General features: G+C 37.8%; 1 protein-coding gene across 6 annotated transcripts in view; it reads left to right on the top strand.

Annotated features, from left to right (window-relative positions):
- Window positions 1–27,500, top strand: part of dpp7 (dipeptidyl-peptidase 7) — a 56,861-nt gene that overhangs the window by 28,926 nt on the left and 435 nt on the right. For 3 of the 6 annotated variants that reach the window (XM_077561678.1, XM_077561676.1, XM_077561677.1), the window contains 15 exons: window positions 784–962; window positions 3,557–3,639; window positions 5,520–5,628; window positions 6,270–6,386; window positions 6,779–6,886; window positions 8,568–8,627; window positions 8,715–8,752; window positions 10,162–10,300; window positions 10,398–10,466; window positions 18,072–18,159; window positions 19,569–19,678; window positions 20,723–20,883; window positions 22,730–22,838; window positions 26,380–26,503; window positions 26,853–27,500. The exon at window positions 26,853–27,500 is cut by the window's right edge and continues 435 nt beyond it. In XM_077561678.1, the coding sequence (XP_077417804.1) occupies window positions 789–962; window positions 3,557–3,639; window positions 5,520–5,628; window positions 6,270–6,386; window positions 6,779–6,886; window positions 8,568–8,627; window positions 8,715–8,752; window positions 10,162–10,300; window positions 10,398–10,466; window positions 18,072–18,159; window positions 19,569–19,678; window positions 20,723–20,883; window positions 22,730–22,838; window positions 26,380–26,503; window positions 26,853–26,947 (1,584 nt within the window). In that variant the 5' untranslated portion in view covers window positions 784–788 and the 3' untranslated portion in view covers window positions 26,948–27,500. Of the gene's footprint in view, window positions 52–783; window positions 963–3,556; window positions 3,640–5,519; window positions 5,629–6,269; window positions 6,387–6,778; window positions 6,887–8,567; window positions 8,628–8,714; window positions 8,753–10,161; window positions 10,301–10,397; window positions 10,467–18,071; window positions 18,160–19,568; window positions 19,679–20,722; window positions 20,884–22,729; window positions 22,839–26,379; window positions 26,504–26,852 lie in introns of those variants that run through there. The other 3 variants (XM_077561679.1, XR_013293471.1, XM_077561682.1) reach the window with 3 other exon arrangements.

Below are 27,500 nucleotides of genomic sequence, written 5' to 3' on the forward strand. Positions count from 1 at the left end.
AGATCTGGAAGGGCGTGATTGGGAGGAATGACCCCTCCACTCAGAACCCAGGTGCTGTTCTGTTACTGGACTTCTGTGTTCACCACAGATTGTGCATAACAAACACCATGTTCGAACATAAAGGTGTCCAAACTTACAGATACATAAATGTCATTATGCAATACTGCTTTGCACTTTCAAATTTCTACATCATTCCTAAGAAATCATGATGTGTAGCCCTCAAGCTATTTTTAGAACAGGCTTGAGAGCTACTCGTGTGGTCACTGGGAGCAACCTGGTGCCCGCAGAGACAATCTTGTTGAACCCAAAGCGTAAAAAAATAACTTAAGACACCCAAGCTTGTCTTCAAATTTGGATACGTGCCTTTCCTGACAGACAAATACAAAGTTACGCTATTAATCATAATTATTTATAATTTTAAACAGTAATATTAATTGTTTTAAATGTTTTCTCTGTTTCAGCGGCGGACCATTTAGTCACTATTGTAAAATAACAGTATATCAAAAAAATCATAAAATTGTATTTTTCTTTCTAATGCTTTAAAACTACACAAGTCACTACACTGAAATGATGAGGGCTTTAGCTTACATCTACATTGTCAATTACATAAAATAGACTAAGGCAAAAGACGATATCCTGTTTAATGACAAAAAAGATTTGATCCATTAAATACATAAATGCTCACTTAATTTTGCTACGCCAGTCCCCTTCACTCCAGTATATCAGTTATAGGATATAAAGATTGAATGTTAATTGATCGCTCTCTTTTTTTGCCCTCAACAGTCAGAATGCTTTATACAGAGTTACTTCAATTGTGGAATGAGTCAGTGCATGCAGTGGATAACAAGGACTGGCAAGGAGCGCTGGAAAAACTGGATCAGATCACTGAACCTACATCTCGTACTCTCTTCAATGCTGCATCAGTGCACATGTGTCTGGGACAGCTGGATTCTGCCCTTAAGGTGAATTGCATGTTTTGATATACAAGGTCTTAGAAGATGAAACCTGATTAGCAGACATACTGCATGTACAGAGTAGCTGTTATACTGGATTTAGAGTTGAAACCAGACATCTCACAGGCTGATATGAAGCCATACTAAACTTTGCCTCTTATAGGTCAATTAGGATTGCCACAATTATTTAGATTTGCTAAATGCCATAATCATGAGTGAAGATTTTTTTTTTCTTTTAGGGGTGTAGGGGAATTTTTTCATTACTTTCTTCAAAGTCAGTAGTTTACATGCATTTCATATTTGTTACCATTATTTTTACCTGCGTCAAATCGATACATCCTTCCACAAGTTTCTCATTATTACTATCATTGGCAGGAATTTTGGTCCATTGCTCCTGACAAATGTGGTGTATTCTGAAAAACATTTGAAGTGATGGTTGCTTGAAAAAAAAACAAGTAAAGTTTTTTTTTTTTAAGTAAATTTTACAAAGAGAGTTTTTGAGTAAATGTTACATGCATAGCATTATTATTATATATATATATTTTTAACCCCTGGCCGTTATTATAGTTTGATTAAATTCTTGTAATTTTTGCCAAATCTGGCATTTCCTTTTGAAGTGTGATAACTTTTTTTCACTTTCAACTGCTCAAAATGTTCACTGGCATCAGACCTATCTATACATATATAGTTAAAAAAAAATGTTTTTTTCAATGCCCCCTATGGACAATAATAGCAGTATTATGCTAATAGCAAGACTAACTATGCTGTATATATATATATAAAATAAAAGACTCATTTGAATATTTCATATGACATAGTTAGAGGCTCAAACAAGGTCATAAGTCATAACAATATAATTTTTTTTATGCATGCCCAGTTTTTCACAATGGCATTTTTCTGAAGAGCACAAAACTCTTGTAATTTTGCCAAAATCAGGCATTTCCTTTGAAGTGAGATAACTTAGTCATTTATGAATATTTTTTGCACTTTCAACCGCTCAAAATGTTCAGTGGCATCAGACCTATCTATACATATATAGTTTTTATTTTTATTTTTATTTTTTTAATGCCCCCTATGGACAATAATAGCGGTATTATGCTAATAGCAAGACTAACTATGCTGTATATATATATAAAATAAAAGACTAATTTGAATATTTCATATGACATAGTTAGAGGCTCAAACAAGGTCATAAGTCATAACAATAGAATTTTTTTATGCATGCCCAGTTTTTCACAATGGCAGTTTTCTGAATAGCACAAATTTCTTGTAATTTTGCCAAAATCAGGCATTTCCTTTGAAGTGAGATAACTTAGTCATTTATGAATATTTTTTTCACTTTCAACCACTCAAAATGTTCAGTGGCATCGGACCTATCTACACATATATAGTTTTTATTTTTATTTATTTTTTTAATGCCCCCTATGGACAACAATAGCAGTATTATGCTAATAGCAAGACTAACTATGCTGTATATATATATAAAATAAAATAATAATTTGAATATTTCATATGACATAGTTAGAGGCTCAAACAAGTCCATAAGTCATAACAATATTATTTTTTTATGCATGCATATTGTATTCATTTATTAGCCTTTGGCGCCACCCAGTGGATTTTTGTGTTAACACTCTCAACACACAAATTCCTCTATTTTCATGTTTATGACTCGTCAAAGAAGCGATTGCATCAGTAATCACGGAAAATGCATTAAAACACATCAGGTTTACAGCATATCAAAAACTGTGATGGGAGCCAATGAGCCAAAATCGGGCATTATTACAACAATTTCGTGTGAATCTCTCTCTGTTTGGTAATAATTATAAATTACAGCATGGCGCCAATTTGAACTTCTACATTTTTAAACAATCCTGGTAAAATATCAGGTCCCTAGTGTATTTTTTTCAAATGCTTTTTCTTTGATGAAAAACAGAAAAACATAAAAAAGCCAGAAAATGGACAAATAACGCCATGGGGTTTTAAGGAGTCATTCAAGGGTTGGAAAACAGCCACTCTCCAACCTTAGCTTATGCCACTCCTACGCTGGTGTCTCCAAAAAGAGACCCCAGAAACGGGTCTTCTTTTGGTAGTACAAGTATTCCAAGTATTACATTTGACACCATTGATGTACATACTTACAGTAGGAGCGGCATGGCTCAGGTGGTAGAGTGGTTGTTTCTCAACCTGAAAGTTGTGGGTTTGTACCTCAACCCTTGAATGACTTTTTTTAATAGACAAATACTGTGCAAATAAAATTTACTCAAAATTTATTTAGGGGGGATTTTAATCTGTATAGCACTTTGAGTTACAACCTTTGTATGAAAAGCGCTTTATAAATGAAAGGTTGATTGATATGTTTTCTTCTCACAACTCCTTCATGACCTGTAAACTACATATAGGGAGCAGTACAAGCATATCAATATTTTGTAATTTTGTGAACATCATCAGTACACATATGTTACAGTAAAATATGTGTCAGTTTTCACATTTTACGAAGTATTCAAAGCGTATTCATCTCACAAACGTCTGGAATTTACTGTTTGATGGATTGACCTGCAGAGTGCAGGAATTTAAAAATTACTCGTCCTGTTCTGTCTGTTTAGGCTTTAGATCTCACAATTGTAAAGGATCCACGTCTTTCAGTTGCATTCTTCCAGAGAGCCGCAGTAATGATGCAGCTTAACAGGTACTAACTACAAAGAGTGTATATCCACTTTGTTGGGTTGAGTGATTAAATACATGTGTGTGGGTTTTGACAGTTCATTTTATTTTTCTCAATAGGCAATTGTCATGTTGTTTATTTCATGATTAACGCATCAATATTTAACACTTCACTCAGTGTATAGGTAAAATTAAATCTTGTATTGTGAATTAAGGAATACTTCAATATTCTCCCTAGTCTCACATATACCTGTAGGGGCGAGTGGGGTGATTTGTGCCAAGGGGCAAGTAGTTCCACATCCTGTTATTTAGAAAACCATAGAAGAAGTTGGTCATGACCACATATTTTTGAAGAGACATCCATTTCGCTCATCCGGTAAAAAAGGGCTTGAGAGGTAAGCACATATAAGTTAAAAAAACATGTGTTGCCCTCCAAAGTAAAATTTATATTATTATGTTTTTTTTATGGCTGTGTTTCAACAATTATAGACAACCTTGAAAACACTTCACACATGTTTTTAGTGCTTTAGTAAGCTACATCATGAGTCTATATGGTTAGCAGAATGCTGGCTCAAAACAGCTGGGGGATGCATTTTTTTTTCTCCAAAATGGTGGGCTTGGGGTAATTTGTGCCAATGGATCTGGGTTAAGTTGTGCCAATTGGCTAAATTGTGATTATTTACTCTATATTACTTTATTGTATTTTATTGTTGTTGTAAATTGTATTCTTACATTTGATCACTGAACGTATGTGTCATTCTTAATTTTTGACCCAAATTCATCATGCCACCAGATACAAAAGGAAGACAGACAGGGTTTCAACTCCTCTTGAGGAGTTGGAAAGAGCAGTGACGATGCATTTTTATCTGGTAAAGATGAGATAAGGTAAAGATGTTTTTTCCCTAAGATGAGACCAAAGACCTGCGACTGGCTGCAATCAGTTCAGGGTGTTACCCCGCCTACTGCCCAAAGCCAGCTGAGATAGGCTCCAGCACTCACGTGACCCTTGTGAGGAGTAAGCGGTTAAGAAAATGAATGGATGGAGACAAAAACGACATTTTCATCCGTTGCCGTGATTGGTCAAAACAAACGTGCACAAGTTGCGTCCAATCAGCTATAAGTATTGTACAGTATGACCCGCCTTTCCCGAGCAAATCACTGTGGAGCAGTCCCAGATTGACATTGTGGAGAACTCCCTTGAGTGAATCACAATTATCAATCTGGCTATTGCCAGGTTATTCATGTAATCCCCTTGCGTAAAAGACACTTTAAATAAAAATTGGCACTATTTACCCCACTCTCCCCTATAAATTTCATATAAAAAGCAGGGTTTGACTATAGACTTGCCACTCAGTCCAAGAATGCTTAAATAGCTTGCAAAAAATACAATAAAAATCCTGTATACCTTAATACTCTTGACAGTGTTGCCAACTGATTTATATCATTAAATAATTTTTATCATTAGATGATGTGACTATTCTTACCCCTTCCGTGGCTGTTTTACAAAAAAGACAAATTTAGGGAATTTTGATCCCCCTGTTTGGCTTTTCTTTTTATTGTTTTACTATTTATCCCTTGTTTTTTCCTTTCTTTCTGATTACTAGCTGTGGTGTGTTTGCATTGTTTTGTATCTACGGCTGCTGCTACTGTGTACTTTTGGATGTCCTATTTGTCCACTCATATACTGTACATATACTGTATAGTAGATAAATTTCAAAACCTGCCCACTATTGTTGCTCTTTGTTGTCTTAGACTTGTCATTGATTGATTTTTTCACCCTCTCCCCTCGCAATCCTTGTAATGTCCAGGAGAATTTTCAATAAACAAATGCAAACTGGTAACGGAAGCGGTACAGTTTTGTCCGTGTTTTATTGGTTCATGAATCTATTCTCTTTTCTTCTGGAGGTTGGACGATGCTTTGTCTGACTGTGTGTGGGCACAGAAACACTTGCGAGGCAATACGGTCATCGACTATAGACAACTTGGGCTGCGTTTTAAGCTCTACAACTGGCAGGTGAGATACTGGCCTGCACAAACAATTCTCACAAGTATTTTTTTCCAAATTCAGATCTTAATGCATGATGTTCTTAAATTTATGCTCACTTCACAAAAGTTCACAAGAAAGAAATTCACAAGTTATCTCAGATGTGAGGAAATCTCTCACCTTTGAGAAACATGTTATAAAGCTGTCAAGGAGGTCTAACCAAAGGTTCCATGTGATTTATATATTTGTTTGTTTTTTGATGGACCAGTTATAATTCTATAACTGACTACAGCATAATCTGACTTTTTGAGCTGTTTTTTATTCGATTAAGGCACATTTAATTTCTCTGCGTAGTTTATCATCCCCACACTGGTTTCTTAAAAAAGTGGACTTAGACTGCCTGAGGAAAAGGACTGTGTGACCACACATTGTGCGTACATTAGGATGGAATTCATCATGTGAAATGCACCACGGTCAAGTTTGCATTCTTGTTGCAAATCACAGAAAACCAAAGTGTGAATGAACACTTCAAAAAAAGTTTGAAATTGTAAATACCAACCTATAGAAGAGAAGAAGTGTTAATAAGACACTTTGGAATCAATGAATTATTGTTCCAGTTTCTAAAAGTTTAGCATGGGAAGGCACCAGCCTAATCTTGAAATCTCTCCCAGGTGATGCATAATGCAGCAGCTGTGTACTGCCGAATGGACCAGTGGGAGCAGGCCAGAGATATTCTCATGTCACAAAGTCAAGGGGGGAATTTAGAGATGGCTTTGGACTGCGTCCTGGTGAGTGTTATTAATTTTCAAGCAAAATTGCAAATGTGAAAGCACAGTGAACTGATTGCAGTTTTTCACAATGGCAAATTCCTGAAACTCACAACCATTTTCTTAAACCCTTAAAAACAAAATCAAAAATTAAAACTGCATTCCAAAAAATTCCCTGACTTTTCTATCCCAATTAAACGGTCTCTTCAAAACCAGTTATCCTGTGTTCAAAACTAAATCATGTGTTCAGATCATACATACAGTTTGTAAATAAAGGCCACTACAACTATCACTTACATATTACATGCAACTACTACTACTGTTTCTTCATCCTAATATTAATTATTTGCTAACTAAAAAGCAGAAGTCATCCATTTTAGTAAGTAAGGATGTTTATTTATTTTTAATAACAGATAAAGGAAATCCTTGCGCCTCTCATGGTACCTGAGGGTGTGGTGTTTCGTCCCAGGAAAAAGGATGTGGAGCAACTCAAGCAAAGAGACTTCTTAGGAAAGGCAAAGGTATGCAAAAAAAAAAAAATACTACTCAGAAATCATTACTCCTCTCCTCCAAAGGTTTTGAAACATTTAGGTCAATTGATTAATTTTTTGCTGTAGACTGACATCTGGGTTTGAAATGAACATTCATGCTTTTATGTCCAGGTACAATGTTTACATTTGGATCTGATATACAACTTAAAATGTTAAGTGCAGACTATGTTAAGAAGGAAAAATATCGGAGCAGAGAGACTTGAGGCCTTTCCTAAGTCATCAGCCTATTGTGGTGGAGGGTTTTGTGTGTCCCAATGATGCGTGAAGATAAATTGTCGGGGTCTTAAGTCTGTGTAAGGGTCACTCAGGGCAAACATGGTCCAAGATGAGAGACCAGACAAAGTACGCTTCATTGAGCTTATATGATGCAGAATACCGTTCAATCTAAATTACCCGAGCCCGGACATAAGTCACTCAGGCTTGAGTTCAGTCGGGAAGAGGCGAATGGCACCAATGGGGCCCCAGGCACAGCCCAAAGAGGCAATATGAGTCCCACTTTCCATAGGCCAAGGAGATCTGGTGCAAATTATGTGAGTTTCCATGTCCCTGGCTAAAGAATTTGGCTCTAGGAATGTGGAATCAGCCTGAGTTGGTGTGCTTCTGGAGTGGGGTTGGATTCCTACAAGAAGATTTCATTGCTTGCAATAACTGCGCGCCTGTGACATCACAAAACTTAATATGATACATTTACAGACTTTCACTGCATGCTCTTTCGGTTGATGTTTGTTTGGGGGTTACTCTTTTCAGTCTCCCCTTTAGAAGGCGAAATACATGCGCTATAGGGTTTAAGTCTGGAAAGTGACTTGAAGAAGTCATGCATGTTCAAGACACGACAGCACAGATGACCTTGTATGTTCGGTATCATTTAGTGATTTTTTCCCCCACTTCCTCTCTTTTTTAATTATTTATTACACACACTAATACATTGCAACATAAGACAAAATTAACATTCAAACTAATGATAATACTACAAATAAGGGGGGGGGGAGCAATTGTAATGCACTAAACATACAATCAGCAATTTGGGGGTATTTTTAAATTTGGCACAATATCTCTATCAACTATTGCTGTTTATTTTATTATTATTTTAATCTTTGACATTTGTTACTCAGTTCTGTTTCCTTCTTCTTCAGGTCATTCCCAATTGTTCTATTTCTGGAAGTCTGAGCTATGGCTCTGACAGATTTTCAGCCTCACAAATTGTTTTTCATCCATCTTCAACTCTCTGCATTTCTTGTTTGTTATATCTTGTCTCCACAGATAAAACCCAAATCTGGAAAAGTGTGTGGACAAACGTAATAGTGAACTTGTACTTTTGTTCACATGAAAAATCAGCTCCAGATGAGGTTAAATTAATGGATTTGTAGGAATTACAGTATACCAAAGTTCAAAACTAGCCAAGACATTTTTATAGGGGAAATTATTTTTAAACAAAAAAAAAGTGTCACTGTGTACGATTTACAGTCAGATTTAACATGAACTGTTGTGATTGATGGGCATATTTGCTACATATGATGAAAAACATTGATTTATTGTTTCTTTCTGTCAAAGCAACCAAATATCATCATCACAGTGGGAAGTGTCATAACTGAATGAAAACGAAATAATATATCAAAGATATACCAACATTTGTTTTATTTGCTGTCTGAAGGTGATTTCCTCCATGATTCCCAATGATGATTTTGGTGGATTTGAACCGCTCAGGTTACAGGTAATGGTGAAGTTGCTCGTTACATTTTGTTGTCGTTTTCGGATTCATCCAGTCTAACCACTGGCTGTTATCATGTCTTCTCAACAGAAACCCGGTTATTATCAGCCCAACTCAGACGCTGCTCAGTGAGTACTATATTTTTCATGGACACAGGTTTGGGGGCACACCTCTTAGTTGGGCATAGTGGTGGGTGAATTTAAGATATTTATGATATATTCTCTATTATTACCAGAGGTGGGCACTTTCGTCAATCATCAATTCCCGTCGATGACGATGCCCACCTTTGGCCGAGTGCTTCCGCATTTTTGATGAATGCTTTATGACGCCAAATACACAGAATGAGAAGGACAGTCTGTACTCAACCCGTTCGACGGACGTAAACCTGCTATTCCTGAACTATGTTTTATATCAACTATCCAGAAATCAAAGATCGTTGGTTGCTCAGCTAAGGTCTGGTATGCTCCCTCTAGCTATTGAAACTGGTCAATTTACTAATTTACCCGAAGATGATACAATATGTGAAATGTGAGATTTGAATGACGTGGAAAGTGAAGTTCATTTTCTTTTTACTTTATGATGATCTAAGGGAGTGTATGTTTAATGACGTCGAACAATATAACATTGATATAAGTGGTTTGTAAAATGGATGCATGAATGTTCTACTGGCCAGATGGAGAAAAGATCAAATGAATTTTTATTTTTGATGTTTTGTAATAGCAAATTTTATAACTAAAGCCTGGAAAAGAAGACTGGACAGACTGTTCTTGACAAAAGTCTTTTGTTGCTTTTGTTGCTGTTTTTGATCCTGGTGCCGGGTTATTTTCATTGGCGTTTTATAATTCCATGCTGGCTGGGCGTATTACTGTATGCATGACAAAACAATAAAAAAATGTCAAACATAATACTAGACAAAGTGCAATTGCTGCAGAAATTTCGTGGGAATACTGAAAAGCTGAAAGATTTGAACCCCATGTGCTTATGAAGTAAATTGAAAGATAAATCATGTGAAAATTATTATTTTTAATTGTAGTTAAATGACAAATGAATAAAAAGAAAACCTGACCGTCAATATGTCTGAAGTGGCATTTGATCATTTCAGAGTAATTATAATCCATTTCCTGATCTGATAGTCAGTTTATATCGGACCATCGAATGTACTAAAATGTGCTCCAAGCGGGGTTTGAACCCATGTTTTCCGTGGTGGCTAATGGCGTATATTTATTTTCAAAAGTGTCATCTGATGCTGAAAATTTTAAATGTCTGTCCTATTGAAAATTAATTTGGAAACGTTGATATTTACGTTAGATTGTGCGAATACTTTGAGTAATGTGGAATCAGACGAAGTATTATTTGGGAGGTGTTACACGGCAAAAAACTGTGGAGAATAAAAATCACGACATATGTGGGAATGCTTCAACATTCCCACAATAATTTGAAAACCAAAGTGTCATAGAACTTTTGTAAACTCGTTGCATATTGAAGTCAAATGTTACTTGAAGACATTATAATGCAAAGTTTTGTCACTGCTTGACAGGGCGTCTCGCTACATGTGTATGACGGTCCCTTACATGGCTCGAGGCCCGGGCCACTTGACAGTGCCAGGAGGTGCCAAGGTATTTTTATATGAAGATCAGGACAAGGATGGGTTTGCAACAGTCATATATGATGGACAGGTAAGAGAGACCCAGACAAAAATAGTATAATAAGTATAATGAATAAAATACGAAGTTAAGGCGCTTCAGTTGCTGATTTTAAATCTTTTGTTTTCAGAGAGGACTTGTGCCAATGTCTCTGCTAAAGCCGGCAGATATCAAGATGACCAAAGGCAAAACTGAAAGTGTAATTAATTTGTTTATGTTCCACTGTCAGGTGTTCAGTTGGGCATTTTAATGGCAGTATATCAATGATCAACAAAATAATTTGTAATCACTAATGACCCTGGGTAGATTCCTTCCATTCATCCATTATCATTCCACAAGGAATCTTCTAAGTACAGTACAATGAGAATTTAAATGACCAATCGCAGCATGGCCCTGGCTAATCTCTTATACTCTGCTGCCACCTGCTGGCCGTTTTTTGTAATAACTACCATTGCTTTAAGCCACCTATTCATGCCAGATGCTGCATCACATCCTTCTGTTTGCTCTTGCATAAAAACAAACAAACGTATAAATATTTTTAGGAGTGAAGGACAAAGTATTAAAACACGCTATTTACACGTTTTTGGGTTTGAATTAAATACAATAAAAGTATTCATCAGAGTAATGTGCTCATGACTGAATGTATATTTGGACCAGTTCTATCAGTTGAAAACGAGGTAGCCGGTGTTCTGTCGAATTGAGCTCCCTAGCGCTACTGAGCATGCGCAGAGGTGGGTAGTAACGAGTTACATTTACTCCGTTACTTTTACTTGAGTAACTCTTTGGAAAAAATGTACTTCTAAAAGTAGTTTTGCCACACAATACTTTTTGCTTTTACTTGAGTAGATGTAGTGTGAAAAAAAAAGCGCTACTCTTACTCCGCTACATTGGGCTACATTAGAGTCGCTGCCCTCCGCCCCATTCATACATTAGATTTAGCGTATTTTCACGTAAGCGCTCGCTTGAGGGACTGTGTGGGAGCATTTCCGAGGACACTAGTCATGTGAATCGAGTCGAGTCTTTTGGACGGCTCTTCAATGTGAGAGGGGGGAGGGGGAGAGCCGTTCAAAGAGCCATTCAACCCCCTAATCCCTGTCCCCCCTCCCCCGCGCGGCACTGTTCGCTTTTGGAGGGAGCGTCATCTTCCCATATTAGCGTCAATTAAACAATTTTACAAAACTTGTAAGTGGGTCGTTAAGATCTAACGAGCAAAAAAGAAAAAAAAGAGGACACTGCGCCTGCTCTAGCACCATGGCAGAAGTTAGAACACAAGTCACGGAGAAGAGACTTTTTTATTATATATTTTTTTAATGATTTCAAATAAATAAATAAAAATCACTTCACGTTCAAGCTCAGTACTTGAGCATTCTTTTCAGCAAATACTTTTTTACTTGTACGTGATTTTTTTTATGACTACTTTTACTTGCGTAATATTATTTTGAAGTAACGCTACTCTTACTTAAGTACAATTTTTGGCTACTCTACCCACCTCTGAGCATGCGCACGGGCACAAGTCAGTAATATTTTTAAAGTTTATTTAATTTATATTGCCTTTTGACCACAAAGCTTGCAAGCAATTACGTGTAGACCAAAGATTGAAATAGAATATTGACGATATAGCAAGATACTAGCGTAAGGAAGTTAACATTGTATGATATAAGCATTACACACGTTACGTTACTTACGTGACCAACATTAAGCATACGGGAGAATATGCCCTTATGTTTTTTTTTTAAATAACTTTTTATTTTCCATTTTCACAATAAACACAACATTACGCTTAACCGATAACAAACAACAAAACAAGCCCCTTAATCAAAAGAATAAAACTGTGTTTGAGAGAAAAAATAAAATGCGTACATTGTAACAACAATTCAAACATCAGAGTTAAATATTCCAAGACACATCATTCTGCTTTTACAACCCATTCTAAAGAGAGTCCAGATAAGACACCACATCTTTCCATCCATGAGTAAAAAGATCCATTTTCATTTGCAGTCTCGCAGTCATTTGTTCCATGGTGTAAACCTGCCTCAGTCTCTTGTCTCCACTGTGCTATATTTGGTGCAGAAATAGTCCTCCAATTCACCGTTATCATTTTCTTAGCAATCAATAACAGAATCCGTAAAATATATCTTTGTCTTGAATCATATTGACCCTTTGTCACTTCTCCAAGTACGTACACCACCGGATCTAACGGAACATTTACTTTTACAATTTTTTCCATTTCTACTTTAACAATTCTCTAAAATCCTTCAATTATAGGACAGTCCCAAAAGATATGTAGGTAATCACCAATCCCCCCACAATTCCTCCAGCACCTATCAGTTAAGGGTGCCTTTACAAACATAGAAATCTCAAGAGTATTAAAATACCTCATTTTTAATTTCCAATCAAATTAATTCCATAATTGACTTCTCAATCCTTTGTGACTTTGTGACTGTCCCTACACAACTCTTCCCATATCTTGTCTTGAATTATAGTATTCAGTTCCATTTCCCACTTTTCCTTGATATCTAGTGTATTTAATGAAGTGTCATAACATATCCTTTTATATAAATGAGAGAGATGTTTCTTATTTGGACTACCTGACTGTGCCACAGAAATGAAATATTCCTCTACTTTGGGCTTCTACTTAATCTCTCTCTTTATGGCTCATAAGATAGTGTCTTATTCGAAGGTATCTGTATAAATCGTTAAGTTCAAGCCTAAATTGTTGTTTAAGTTGTTCAAATGATCTGACCATTGTCCCATCAAACATTTGATTGATTATGGTAAGGCCCCTATTGGCCCATTTACGAAATCTCCCATCCCACAATGACGGGGGGAATTTCGGGCTGCCCGAGATCAGCATGCATCTTGAGATTGTTTCTGGCATCCCTAGTTTTTTCTTAACTGTTTCCCACACTTTAAGAGTGTGTTTAACCCACTCAATCTCAATTTTAAGCCTATTGACTGCTTTGATACCCATAAAAGGTAGTACCGCCAATGCAATCCCCTTCGTTGTACTTTGTTCTATTTTAAACCACCCTGTTCTTCATCTCTGGTAATCCAAGACACTATTACAGTCAGTTGGGCAGCCCGATGTTTTAGGTCAGGTAAGCCTACCCCTCCATAATCTTTTGCCATGGTCAAGATTTTGAGTCATATTCTAGGTCTTTTGTTTTGCCACATAAATTTAGAAATTAAATTATTCTGTGTCTTAAAAAAGGAGACTGGAACTCATGGGTGAAGCTTGAAATAAGAGGAGGAGTCTGGAGGTATATTAATTTTTACTGTTGCTAATCTGCCAAACAAAGACAAAGGGAGGACCTCCCATTGTGTCAAGTCATTCCTTATTTGTGTTGTTAATTTAACATAGTTAGCCTTAAACAATTCTTTTGCACGGTGAGTAAGAACTATCCCCAAATAACGAAAACCCTGTTTGGATCAGCGAAATCAAAAGTCTGTACTTAATTGTACTGGCCAATTTCTTTAAAGCATCATCGCTTTGGATGTATTTTGATTAATTTTATATCCCAAAATTACTCCGTATTCATCCAAACACTGCATAATTGCCGGTACAGATGTCAGTGGATTCTTAATGAAAATTAAAATGTCGTCTGCAAAAAGTTTTACCTTATGGACTGTTCCCTCCTCATCGGTTATCCCCTGTATCTCATCTTTTTGGCGCATAGCCTCTGCCAAGGGTTCAATGCTGATTGCAAAAAGGATAGGTGATAACGAATCCCCCTGTCTCACACCTCTTTCTATATTGAAAAAATCTGAGCATTAACCTTTACTTTCGATTTTGGGTCTTTATATAGCACATCAATCCACTTGGCAAATTCTTCTCCAAAAACCCATTTCTAATATTGTATGTCTAAGAAATTGTCGATCTACCCTATCGAATGCTTTCTCAGCATCGAGGCTAAGAAGCATTGAGGACTGTATATCTCGTGTTGCTACTGATTGTATATTTAAGACTCTTCTTATATTATTGGTTCCTTGGCGCCCTGAAATAAATCCTGTTTGGTCCGGTTTGATTAACTTCCTTATGTGTTTTTGTATTCTAGCCGCTATGATTGATGTTAATATTTTATAATCCACACACAGTAAATTTACATTGCTAGGGGTCCTTCCCCTCTTTATGTAGGACCGTGATAATTGCTTCTGATCATGAATATGGAGGATTTCCTGACTTCAAAACATAATTGTACACTTTACACAACAAGGGTGTGAATTCACTCTCCAAAACTTTTTTGTATTCTGCTCCGAAATTATCTATTCCCGGGGTTTTATAATTTTTTCATGTTGCTATTGCATCCTTAATTTCCCCTTTTCTAATTGGTTCTACTAATTCTGTTGCTTTCTCCTCTGTCAATCTAGTCATTTTCAGAGGTTTTAAAAATCTGTTTATGTAATCTTTCTTAGATTCTCGAGCCTCACCTTTATACAATTGTTCATAATATTCTGCAAAAGCTTGTGATATTTCTTTAGGGTGTGACTCAATCTGATTAGTTTCTGGGTGTCTAATTTTAGGAACTATCCGATTGGATTGTGCCTTACGAAGTTGGAAGGCCAGCAATCTATTTGCCTTATTTCCCATTTCGTAATATTTTCTACTCAAGAACCTCAGGGCCCCTTCTGCTTTATATGTCAAAATCTCATCTAACTTCAGCCTCGCCTCTTTCAGCTTTTTGAGTATCTCCTCATTGATATTTATTTTATGTTCCTTCTCCAATTCTTCAATTTCATTCTCTAATTCAAGTTATTTAGCTAGCCTTTGCTTCTTGAGTCGAGATCCCAGAGATATAATCTTCCCCCTCATCATAGCCTTTTATGCATCCCATAACACTGAAGGAGAAACAGTATCATTGTCATTTAGGGCAATATATTCAGCCAGGGCTGATTGAATTTCTTGTTTTATATAAACATCTGTTAGTAAAGAAACATTAAGTCTCCACTATTTAAAAGTGCTATCAGCTCTCAAGTTAAATTCCATAGTAACTGGGCTATGATCTGAAATTGTTATTGATCCTATTGTATTGCTTTTTACCCTTTATATGTGGGGTTTTGAAATTAGAAAGTAGTCTATTCTTGAATAGCTTCCATGTACTTGTGACATGAATGTCAAATCTTTCTCTCTTAGGTGGAAATGCCGCCAGATATCCACCAAACCCAACTCTCTCATAATATTAAACAAAGTTTTTGACATTCTAGATTGCGGCTTCATCGTTGTGGGTAATCTATCTAATTTATTATTTAATGTGCAATTGAAATCTCCCCCAATAACGATGATACCATCTCCCTCCTCTGCCAGAAGGGCTCCAATTTTTTTGATAAATTGTGGGCAATCTTCATTTGGTGCATATATATTAGGGATAGTTATTTTCTGTCCTGCAATCGTTCCCACCACCATCACGTACCAGCCCTCTGTATCTTGAAATATTTTTTCATTATTATACTATACAGATTTGTTAAAAAGGATAGCCACTCCTCTTTTCTTCTTCCTTGCATATGATGCACTGTAAACTTGGTCCACCCATTCCCTTTTTAACTTTGTGATCTGGTTCAGACAAATTAGTTTCTTGTATCAAAGCCACAGCACATTGCATTGACTTAAACTCGCTTAAGATCTTCTTGCTTTTTATTGGGTTGTTTATTCCTTTTACATTATAACTAACAGTGTTAAGGAGTGTCATCATTTCCAAATTGTGTCAAAATGTGTATCTGCATGTAGAGGAACATATATTTGAAAGGCAATATTTTGCCACCACTTTGTACGCATTTGAAAAATCTATAATCAACAAAATATGTCATGGGGAATCTAAAAATAAAGCAAAAAACTTTAACAAAAATAATTTGAACTTCCAACCACTCATAGCAAGGAAAGGAAAAAATAAAATAACATCAAAAGCTGCATTCACAACCAATATCCATCCGGACTTAACCAAAGCTACATGACATCGCTCAATTCTTCTTCTTCTTTGTGTTGCTCCACCATCCTTCCATCAACTCCTCCTCAATCCTGTCCCACTCTCCACCACGCATCTCGACGCACAGGTCCTTCAACGTTGCTGTTGTGTCGAAGATCTTCTCTCCTGTGCTTAACTTGAGTTTCAGCCTTGCTGGATACAAGCAGTTTGCTTGTACATCTTTCTTCTTGAGTTCCTTGATGACTTCACAAACCTTTGCGCGTCTCTTTTAAAGCTCCGGAAAGTAATCTTGTTGAAAAAAGATTATCTTGTCTTGAAAAAAAGCTTGTTCCTGGCTCCATGCTTGCATTGCAACCGCATCTTTAACCCTTGCATTCAAAAATCTCACTATGATGGGAGGTGCTGCTGGATCTTTAGGTTTAGGTTGGAGTGAGCGGTGTGCCCTCTCAATCTGGACCTCCAACTCGTGTTTTTTTTTCAGCACTTTGTGTAGTAGATCTTTCACGAACCCAGCCCTATCTCTCCCCACTCTTCCTGCAGATATCTGAAAGATCCTGATACTATTTCGTCTCATTTTATTTTGGAGGTCGTCACATGCAGCTGAGAGTTCAATGTCGCGGTGAAGTATTTACCGAAGAGCCCTCTGTTGGCGGTTTCTTGCGTCCTCAATCATGCTCGTCCTTTCCTCCAAAGCGTTAATCCTCTCTTCCGCCATTACTTGTTCCAGCCTTTCCAGGGACATTTTAGTTTGACTGTGGCCTTCTTGGTTTTCTTTTCGGAGTTTCCTCATCTCCTCCATTAGCGGCCCCACTTGTTCCGGCTGGCTTTCGATGTTAGCCTTGCTAGTGGCAGTCGAGCTAATGCTAGCTGGACTCGGCGGTCTCCGCTGTTTATCGTCTTTTTCTTTTGAAGCCTCTTGTTTGCTAGATCCTCTATGTCTCGTAGACGAATGCATCGTATACTTCTTAGTCGAATATGGTCGGCGAAGATCGTTGTTACTGCTTTTTATGATCTCGTCCGGCGGACCTCAGCATTTACTGTATGCTGCTTCTTGCTTCATGACGTCACCGGAAGTCTCTGCCCTTATGTGTTTAAGTGGTAAAGCCGGGCTTGAACAGGCCACTGAGGTCTTTCAGGGTTCGACCAGGTTGGATATGGTCTGTCAGTGTATCAGTTTTCAATTGAATATAGGTTGAAAAAGCATTTGTAAAAATTTGTATTCTGTTTTTGTTGACATTTTACAAAAGTTGAAAGTTGAAATTGGGGTTAGTAAAAGAGAACATTTAAGTGCCCTAAATCAGTGATAAAAAAGAAACAGAATAGCAAGTTAGCAGAGTCTGAAACTCAGTGGCAAACAAAAATGCAAAACTGTATATCAAAAGTGTTACAGCTTGGAAGCGGGAGCAAAAAACATTGCTGTCACAAGTCAGCGATTGTCACAAAACAAAATTAACACAACAGTTGTTACATATGATTGATAGAAGAATTAGGCAGGCACTTAGTTGCTACCTCTATTCTACAGATAGAAAGCAACTGGGAGAGGGAGCAAATACACAATAATTATGTATGCATAGAAATTATGTTACCATGTGCAGCCAACAGTGCAAACACACCTATGCCTCGGGAGGGAGAAAATGTGTTGCCATCACCATTTGGTGGTAATTCATCAACCTTTGAAAGAGTGCTGATAGTGTTTATGGCAGCCCTTGGAAGGTGAACACTTCCTGCTTTGATCCAAAAGTGTGGCCCCAAGAGCAGCAAAAAGACATATATTCAAGGTCATTGTGGGTCACAGATCACTTGTTGGTAGAAACAGATCTCAGTTGGACAAAATATACCTAAATAAATAATACCGTAAATAATGCTTTGCGTTACTCATCTTTCAGACACTTGCTACTGGGATTCCCCACCCTCCAGGTCTAAAGCCACCCTCTCGTCCACAGAACTGGTCTCGCTCAGCAACTCCAAACTGGGGTAAAATGTGTTTCATCTTGTACTAGCTCTTTTTTTTTTATGTAGAAGATGTAGGATGGAGAATATAATGCTAATCTTGGAACTGATGTAAAGGCGGAGTTGCAAAAGACCAGAACATGTGCTTAGGTGTGGATGATACTTTTTACAGATATCTGCTTTGAACTGCACGATGGCACAGTACAACCAACTATACAGCAAATAAGTATTACAATTAATAAGTATATAGAAATAAATTTGACAGCAGCTACACAGTAAGCCTGCGCTCGAAAACCAGAAGTGAATCTGTTACGGCTGATGTCAGCCATGACGAGGATTTTACAAGGTCAGAAATGTAGTAATTATTTATAATATCACACTTATTATTCATGATTATTTGCACTATTTTGCACCTCGATCTTGAGTTTTTGGATCTGCAAAAGAAAGGATATCAAAATTACTTCACTTTAGCTTTGCTAAGGGACTACCTGTATATGTGTTTTGCGTATATTGTAATCCTACATTTATGTACAGATTACAGATTAAAGAACATGTACATCAGTGTAAGCAGTAGGCCTTGCTTTAGTGCATCACTTTAAAAACCTTCTTGCTTCTTTCGGCAAATACTTTATGACGCCAAGCCTCATAGAAATACTACTAATAATAATAATGATGGAAAGGAACACCTGTGCTCTCACCCCGATTGATGGACGTGAACCTGCTTCAGTTGGTGCTCAGTCCGTGTATTTTTTCAAACCCGAATCCTGTCCGAAATCTATGGCCAGAGGCTTGCAGAAGTTTCCATTGTGAACAGCTAATGTGTTAATCTACTAATTAGAAGATGTAAATAAATAAATTGTCAAATAAAAAGGCTATTGTAAAGATATTTTTGGGCAAATTTTTACAAAGCGAAGCTTTAGAGGTGTTAAAAATGCAACAGATGCATTAATCTGCTTGTAAAATTTTTGATGAAATTGTAACTCACATTTTCGCATAACTGTCCTGTCCACTCTAAATTGCCTCCGAGGGGAAGTCAACCCAAAATATTTCTTTATCAATATGTTCTATGCAGCCCCAATTCACAATTGCTCAGGGCTCAGCTTCAGAAAACAGACGATCTGTGATTGGTCATTACCTGAGCCCAATCAGTAGCTATGATGCCATTTAGTGAACAGTAAGTAACAAAATGGACGCCAACCAAGACGAATAAAAATGGATGGATATTGCTGCTTAACTCATATTCCACAAACACAATATTTATCAGAATACCGTGTTTAGACTAGTGGGGCTGCATAGAACATATTATTGCTGTAAAGAATTTTTGGAGGTCGATTTACCCTTTCAGTCAATTGGTTGTATGGTGAATGTGAATATCATCATCAACTATAATCGTAAGGAACGCTTACACTGTAGCTGTTTATTGCATTTGGCAGGAGGACAAATTTCTTCAGACACACCGCCCCCATCCTACTCAATTGTTACGCATACTCAAGTGCCAGCCGCAGAGCTTTCCAAGTATACAACAAATTCAACCAGCAGTCAGGTAAGTTATAACCAGTATCAGTTGCCTAACCTGGATAAATAAGGTTGAGGAAAATACAAAAAATAAATCAAATGAGGGCAGTTAGTGAATGCAGACGATGCCTTTCGATGAAAAAGACAGACGCCTTGTCACGACCCCAAATGTGACAAGCTGAAAAAACTACCGCAGTACTTCTACTGTAGTACACTGCAAAAGAAGGATTTCTAAGAAAGGGGAAAAAAGACCTTTCTATGAAATTATTCTTATTTTTAGCCTAGATAGAAAAGTAAGCATTATAGGCATCTAACGTTTTTTTAAATTAACATTTTACAGCTAATATTACACTACAGTTAATAGTAACATGCAAAAACAGTGTGTGTGACCAATACAGCACAGCACATACTTTACGTTTTGCTTTTGTACGTTAAAAGTTGCGCTCATAAATTTACATACCCAAAGGGTATGTAAACTTTCAAACACAACTGTAAATGCCAAACATTTGTAAACCTCGTTGACATTCAAATTGACTTCTGTTTTCGTAACGAATAGGGAAAGGGGGGAAGTGACATATGCTATAAAGCAGTCAGCACATTTGTAGTTTTTTTGTGTGACAGTGTTCCTACCATCCTCCTCAAAGCTGCTTAGCGCCAGTAAAAATGATACAGACCCCGTCAGGCCATGGCAAAGGCACCATTCAACTAGTTTTAAGTCGATGTTTCATCAGAAGAGTTTTCATTTAAGGTTGAAAAATTTCTTAGTGCTACTTTCAAGCTGAAATTCAACACTTCTTGGATTCTAAATCTAAAAATAGTCATAATCATAAAACCTCATTATTAAACAAATAAATGTGTTTAATAAGTTTTTTTTGTTTATGTTCACAAACTTATCAAACAATATTACATAACATTTTAGACTTAATTTTTTGTTAGAGCCCAAACCAATATGAATATTGAAATTAAATTGCACACTTGTTTAATGCCTACAATGTGACTGAGATTTGGTGGCATTATTTATAGTATATACCATTGGCTGGTGTTTTTTTCTTTTTTAAATCCGTTTTCCCAGGAAGTCACCTCAGTCCCAGAAGCAGAAACGGACTCTGTGCTCATAAAAGTTCACTACACGTACACTGTGGCGGTCTCAGTACCTTCAAATGCATCATACCACGAACTAAAGGAAGAAATTGCTCAACAATTGGATCAGCCAGCATCTTCTCTGCGCCTCAGGTAACTTTCCAGTTTTCAGGGTTGTCAAACTAATTGGCTCTTCGTGCTAGAGATCTAAAATTTTGATATGTGGTGCCCCTATTTGGATAAGGATGAACAGGATAAGCATTTGAACAGTCTAACTGCTGAGCAGTAAACAAAACACTTTTTAACCTTGTGTTTTTAAGTGAAAAATCAGAAAGCAATCTGCCTATGGCATAATACACAACAGTAGGGGCCTATTTTTAATTAGAAAGGAAGTTGTGATATATATATATATAGTTCTTCATGTCTGGGGTGCATGCTTCTTGGGGCCCAAAATGTACAATGCTGACATTTGTTCCACACTTCCTTTGGCTGTAAGTTATCAAAATGTTCTAAACACACAATACAGACATTTTCATTGTCTAAGGAGTCAGCATCTTCTTTGTTATCAGGCTAGGGGCTTTTGTTTGGAACTTTGTTTGTTTGTTTGCATAGGTATGCTGTAAAAAGGTGACCAGTACAAAATTTCGCCATAAGGGGAAGGTTGTAACACTTTTTAAAAAGAGTTACAACTCTGCCCATGCCTGGCATTCATTAACAAGCTAACCATTTTTAACATTTAGCTTCAAAGCTAGTGCTAATGCAACACACCAAATTAAACTAGAAAAACTACTAAATGATCTTATGTAAGTCAAACGATTGTATCTACAACACAGTCTGCAAAAACATTTGGGATGTACATTTTTGGCTGAAATTTTTTTTGGGGCTCCATAACAGTTTGCAACCCAGAAGCATGAATCTTCACCAGTAAGCTTAAATTGCAAGTGGGCATACACTGTAATTGATTATCTTATTTCTGATTGGTCAAGCTAAAAGTGTTACAACTATCCCGGTCTCTATTATTACAAACAAGAATTATTAAATTAGTCATTTTCTATTTATAAAAATCTGCATTAGGCATTGAAAAAGACATCATAATACAAAAAAATATGCTTAAAGAAAATAGTGTTTTTTAAATGTCTGTATTTTTCAATACAACCTTTTACAATGCCAATACTTTTATCAATGTCAATGCAGCTTTTTCCACATTGACAATTTTTTTTAAATACCAAATTTTATTGTCAGTGTTGTGGCTCCATAGAAAAGCGTTATATAAATCCGATGCATTATTCATCCATCCATTTTCTTAACCGCTTATTCTCACAAGGGTCGCGGGGGCACTGGAGCTTATCCCAGCTGGCTTCGGGCAGTAGGCGGGGTACACCCTGAACTGGTTGTCAGTCAATCGCAGGGCACACAGAAACGAACAACCATTCACGCCTATGGAGAATTTGGAGTGTTCAATTAACCTTCCATGCATGTCTTTGGAATGTGGGAGGAAACCGGAGTACCCGGAGAAAACCCACACAAGCACGGGGAGAACATGCAAGCTCCACCCAGGAAGGCCGAAGCCCGGACTTGATCTCACGTCCTCTACACTGGGAGGCGGACGTGCTAACCAGTCAGCCACCGTGCCGCCCCCTCAACATGATTAAAAGTGAAGACAGTTAGCAATTTTGGAATTTAGCAACAAACTTGAAGTCGACACGTGACACGGGCCACACAAAGTGATGTGGTGTGCTGGATCTGGCAGGACTTAAGTTTGACACCTGTGCCTTGAATTGTCCTAAAATTAGCTTAAATTATTTTCAACATTTGTTTTAGTTTAAACACATAACTTCTTTAAGTAAACTGTTTTGTCTATTGAGACAGTCCTACAATATCAGAAAGCAAAATAACCTACCTCAAGTTTTTCGAGACATTTTACCTTCATTTTCTGTCACACCCAATCCTTTAATCTCTCTCTCTCTCTCTCTCTCTCTCTCTCTCTCTCTCTCATTAGACAGAGGAAACATGGCTCTCGGCTACTGGTACCTCTTGAATGGGAATTAGAGGCAGGCAGGACCATACAAGAGGTCTCAGAGGGCGGCAGAACGACTGTGTGGTGCCAGGTGAGGATTTCAATACAACTGCATTAACATAAATTAACATAACTACATAACAGGTGTGATTGGCAGATGTTCAAAATGTTCCTTGGTTTTGGGGAACAAATGGTTGTGCTTCATAATTTAGGCCCAATATCAAATTACCACAGAAATGTTTAACATGAGCAGGGTAAAAACAATACAAATTTCAAAAGCTCGTTTTCACTTCCCTTGTGCTGTCATTTGTCTATTTGTCCTTGATTGTTCTTTTCCTATTCTAGCTTGAGTCTTGGCCGCGTAATTCTACGAACACACTCCCTTGTTAGGATATGCCCAATATTTGTAATAAAGACCCAAGCATACAATTGGGTTCAAAATGAGAGCATTATGCTGAAAAACTTTGAGTAGATCTCAAAATCCTTGTAAAGTTTCTTTTCAAGGCACACATCACATTGTAAATCAGAACATGAAGAAAAATGAACTGATTTGTTATTGACAACATTTCCTCTGCATTTGTTGTTTGCCTCGGAAAGAGCTTTTTTTTGTTTTATTTCAACCCTTACATTTCTTGGATTAAGGTAGCCAGGATTGGGGTAGCCACTTTAACCTTAGTTTTGTTGGTTTGTACTGTTGTCTTTGGGTTGTTGTCTTGTTGAAAGGGCAATTCCACTTCAGTATGAAGCAATTTCATCTCTTCAAGTATTTTGATCAGAATCACAATAAGATTTGTTAGCCGAGTATGTAAAACCACCCAAGTCACAACCCGTCCGAGAAGCACGAAAAATAACAATGACAACAGAGGGAGACAGAACAGGAAGGCTGGTGGTTTGCTAATTAGTGCCCCGAGTTTCTTAGATGGGAAAAAAAGGAAATTCCTTGATCCATTTGAATGGCTAGTCTTCAGTTTTCTTCAACATTCCTCTGGTGTTGCTTTCCAATTTAAACCATCTGAGATCATTTTAGCCAAACATTTTATTGACTTCATGCATTTCCCCTCCCCAATCAATGTTTTATTGTTATTGTTGATTTTTTCAAATCCGACCTGGGTCACTTTCATATGTGGTCCTAGATCGGATGCGTATCCGAATCTTTGCAATGTGACCGCAGTCTAAACGGCCAGGTCGCATGTATCCGACCTTGGCGTCATCAAAAGTCCAATATGCGCTCCGCGCGGGTGGGGGTATTAAGCTTGATTTATGTTTGACGCATCCGCAAGGTTCACACTGCTCAGGAGACGTACGTGAATCGGCAAAGTTGTTTCGAGTAACAGTTGTGACTTTATATTTGACTCTAATTTAATCCCACTTGTAAAATGAAGTATAAAGATGACATTTGTGGTGGTGATATTAGTAATTTAGCCACGCAGACGGCTCATTTATTACGTGCGGCAACGACATGACGTTATCGTTAGGGGGTGGGGGGGGAGGAGAGGACTCCGTGAGATGAGGCACTCGAACAGGCTAGCCTCATTCTCACAAATTATTATTTCTACCTCCTCCTGCATCACTCCTCTGTATATATGAGATGATAAAAATATGAGCCCCGACGACAGACTTGTAAAAGTCCGTGGCCCTGACATGCTGGACCATACGTATTTACTTCCGCAAACACGGCGTTGTGAGTGACGTCTTCTGTGCATGCGGGTCACTTTGGGGACGCATTACGTCCACACAGCAGACTGAAGTTGCAATGAATAGGTAATGTGAAAGCTTATTTAAAAAAATCCGATTTCACCCAAAAATCTGAATTGAGCATTAAGACCTGCAGTGTGAACGTAGCCTTAGAATCTTGCTTGCAAGGAGAATGGACAGCGATGTGCAATCTCGTACCGCTCCGAGCCCTCTCTTTTTATTTCTTTTAGAGTGGTCCTTAATTACACAGCTGTTGCTGCTCTAAAGTTTGGGAGACCACACAGCAGCAACGTGAAAACCATCACGGATATGAGTTATTGCACAGATAATAACCCGTACATCTCGAGGTGGTATCACTCCTTCCTGACACAGCGCACACAGCAAGTCAAGGTCAACAGCTCCCTCTCGGAACCCAGATTGATAAGCACAGGCGCCCCACAGGGCTGCGTCAGCTCCCCGGTCCTCTTCACGTTGTACACAAATGATTGTGTAACATCACACCCAGAGAACTTTATCATTAAGTTCTCTGATGACACAGCTATCGTCAGCTTGCTGCAGGCCGGCGGTAGCCCACTGGACTATTTCTCAGAAATAGAGAAATTTGTCCAGTGGTGTGACCAGAATCATCTTGTGCTCAATGTGGGGAAGACAGAGGAGGTGATATTTGATCCAAAAACTGTTGGTGACCACAGGCCAGTCGTCATTAAAAACAATCACATCAGCCAGGTGGGTTCATACAGGTATCTGGGGGTCCACATCGACAACACACTCAGCTGGAGAAGTTGGAAGTTGTTGATGTTGGAAGTCTCTGCTCCAAACTCCAACAGCGTCTCTATTTCTTACGCAGACTTAGGGTCTATGGAGTGGAGCAGAGGATCATGCTGTTGTTCTACCGGGCTGCATTGGAAAGTATCATCAGATACGGCATTGCGGCCTGGTACGGCAACCTGACTGTGCAGTCAAGGTCACAGATTGCTGGTCTGGTGCGGACTGCCATGAAGATCATGGGGGTCAGGAATCATCCTTCCCTACAGATGCTTTATGAGCGGTCCGTCACCGGGCTGGCACAGAAAATTGTTAATGACCCGACTCACATTCTGCATCATGAGTTCCAGCTACTGCCTTCCGGCAGGAGATTCAGGGCCCCCAGAACCAGGCTGAACCGCTACAAAAACTCATTCCTGCCGACATCCATCAAACTGCTTAACAACCGACATTAACTCAGTGCAATAAGATATATGGTGCAATGTTGTGTACATACTCATGTGTATGTATATATATATATATATAGAAGTGTGTATATGGGTGTGTGCAATGTACTTCTCTACACACGTATACTCCTGTGAAGACTTCTGGGAAGTCTTCTACTTATTGCTGCACTTCTTATTTATTTAATTTTAATTTTATCTCTTTCTATTCTGTTATTTTCTCTTTACTGTAAACTGCAGCTGGACGGAGTCCAGGAAAAAGTTCCCCACGGGGAAAATAAAAGCATATCGTATCGTATCGTATCGTATAATAATGCAGTGTTTTTCTTCAGCACTGAAAGTTTCAACAAAATTCAACAGTTCAATCGCAAAATGTTTCAGCCGCTATCTTGTGATAAGGGCACAGTTCCTGTTTTGCAGTCATGCTCCTTCTTGCGGGGGCTCGGCTCTTTTCACAGACACATTCAACTTACACGATTCAAACAAGGTGATACCGCTGAATAAATGCTTTGCAATACTATAAAGTATTACGAAGTAAAAGAGTAAATATGGGATAACTTATGTACTTTTATTCTAACATGTACAACAGTGATGTCTTCTAACGGAATTTAGATATACTGGTCGGCTGCCAAATTTTTCAGAAACCTTAAACAATTAATTAAATGTACTAATAAATATTTACTGAGCAGGAATGTTAATCTTAACTGCCTCTGCACTATTCTTATTCAGGCAGAAGATTCTCTGCTCAACCACACCATCCTCTACCAAATGGTGGCGCTATATGATTATTCTGCTCAGGGTCCAGAGGATTTGGAGTTCAGTGAAGGGGATACCATTGACATCCTGTGTGAAGGTAGGATACAGCAAGTCAACATCGTTCTTGCAACATTTCATGGACAAAAGTATTTTGGACACAAGAAAAAGAACAACTCATGGAGTTTGCATCCTCATCATTCACACTGTTATGAGCTTTTCTGAAATAATTGGGAGCATTTTTGTTGCAACATTCACCCAGAGAAAACACAATGCTGAACGAATTTGTCAAAATAATGTTTGATGGGGTCAACAGACATAAAGTAGGCCTTAGAGCAGTCAAGTTCTTCGTCAACAAACTGAAGTTCAGAAAGGCCATTTAACAAAAAAACTATTAACATAGTTTTCTATCTTTCATTTCTAAGTTTGTGCTTCTGTTTTCTTTCTAGTTAACGACGAATGGCTGGAGGGACACTGTGCAGGAAATATTGGCATCTTTCCCAGTACCTTTGCCATGAGGGAAAATGAAACTGAGATTTATTGACTAATATTTCTGAGGTCAGATCAGTTCCAATATAAATTTCAGTTCAACCTCGCCAATTCCAAAGCATCTTTTAACATTCATTTTATTGAGCTGACAACCAAAATGGCTGTACTGTATACCAGTTTCCTGGTTATTTAGTGCATTCGGTTTTGTCTGTTTTTGTGTGTTCATCACACCAAAAATGTTCTCTACATCCATAAAGAGCTCCTAAACACCAAGAATACTACTACTAAGACCTATGCCATTTTTTATTTTTTTATGTTTTTTAGCACCTACTGCCAATCTGGTCCATTTTATGGCCAAAAAGTGAAACACAGTACTAGGGTAGTGAGCTGGTAAACGGCAGACACAAACACCAAATTACGTTCTAATTGATCTTTTGAGCCCACCTCAGTTGACGCTTATAAAAAAAAAAGAAATTAAAACATCGGGAACTACAAATTTTATATTGTTTCATCCCTACATAGCAGTGAGTGTTTTGGGAGCAATACAAGCGCAATTTTTTCCAGACTTGACAACTATCGAGGCTTAAGCAAGCTCTCTAGCTGAGTCT

The sequence above is a fragment of the Vanacampus margaritifer genome, chromosome 3 (genome assembly GCF_051991255.1).
Source record: "Vanacampus margaritifer isolate UIUO_Vmar chromosome 3, RoL_Vmar_1.0, whole genome shotgun sequence".
Taxonomy (NCBI): domain Eukaryota; kingdom Metazoa; phylum Chordata; class Actinopteri; order Syngnathiformes; family Syngnathidae; genus Vanacampus; species Vanacampus margaritifer.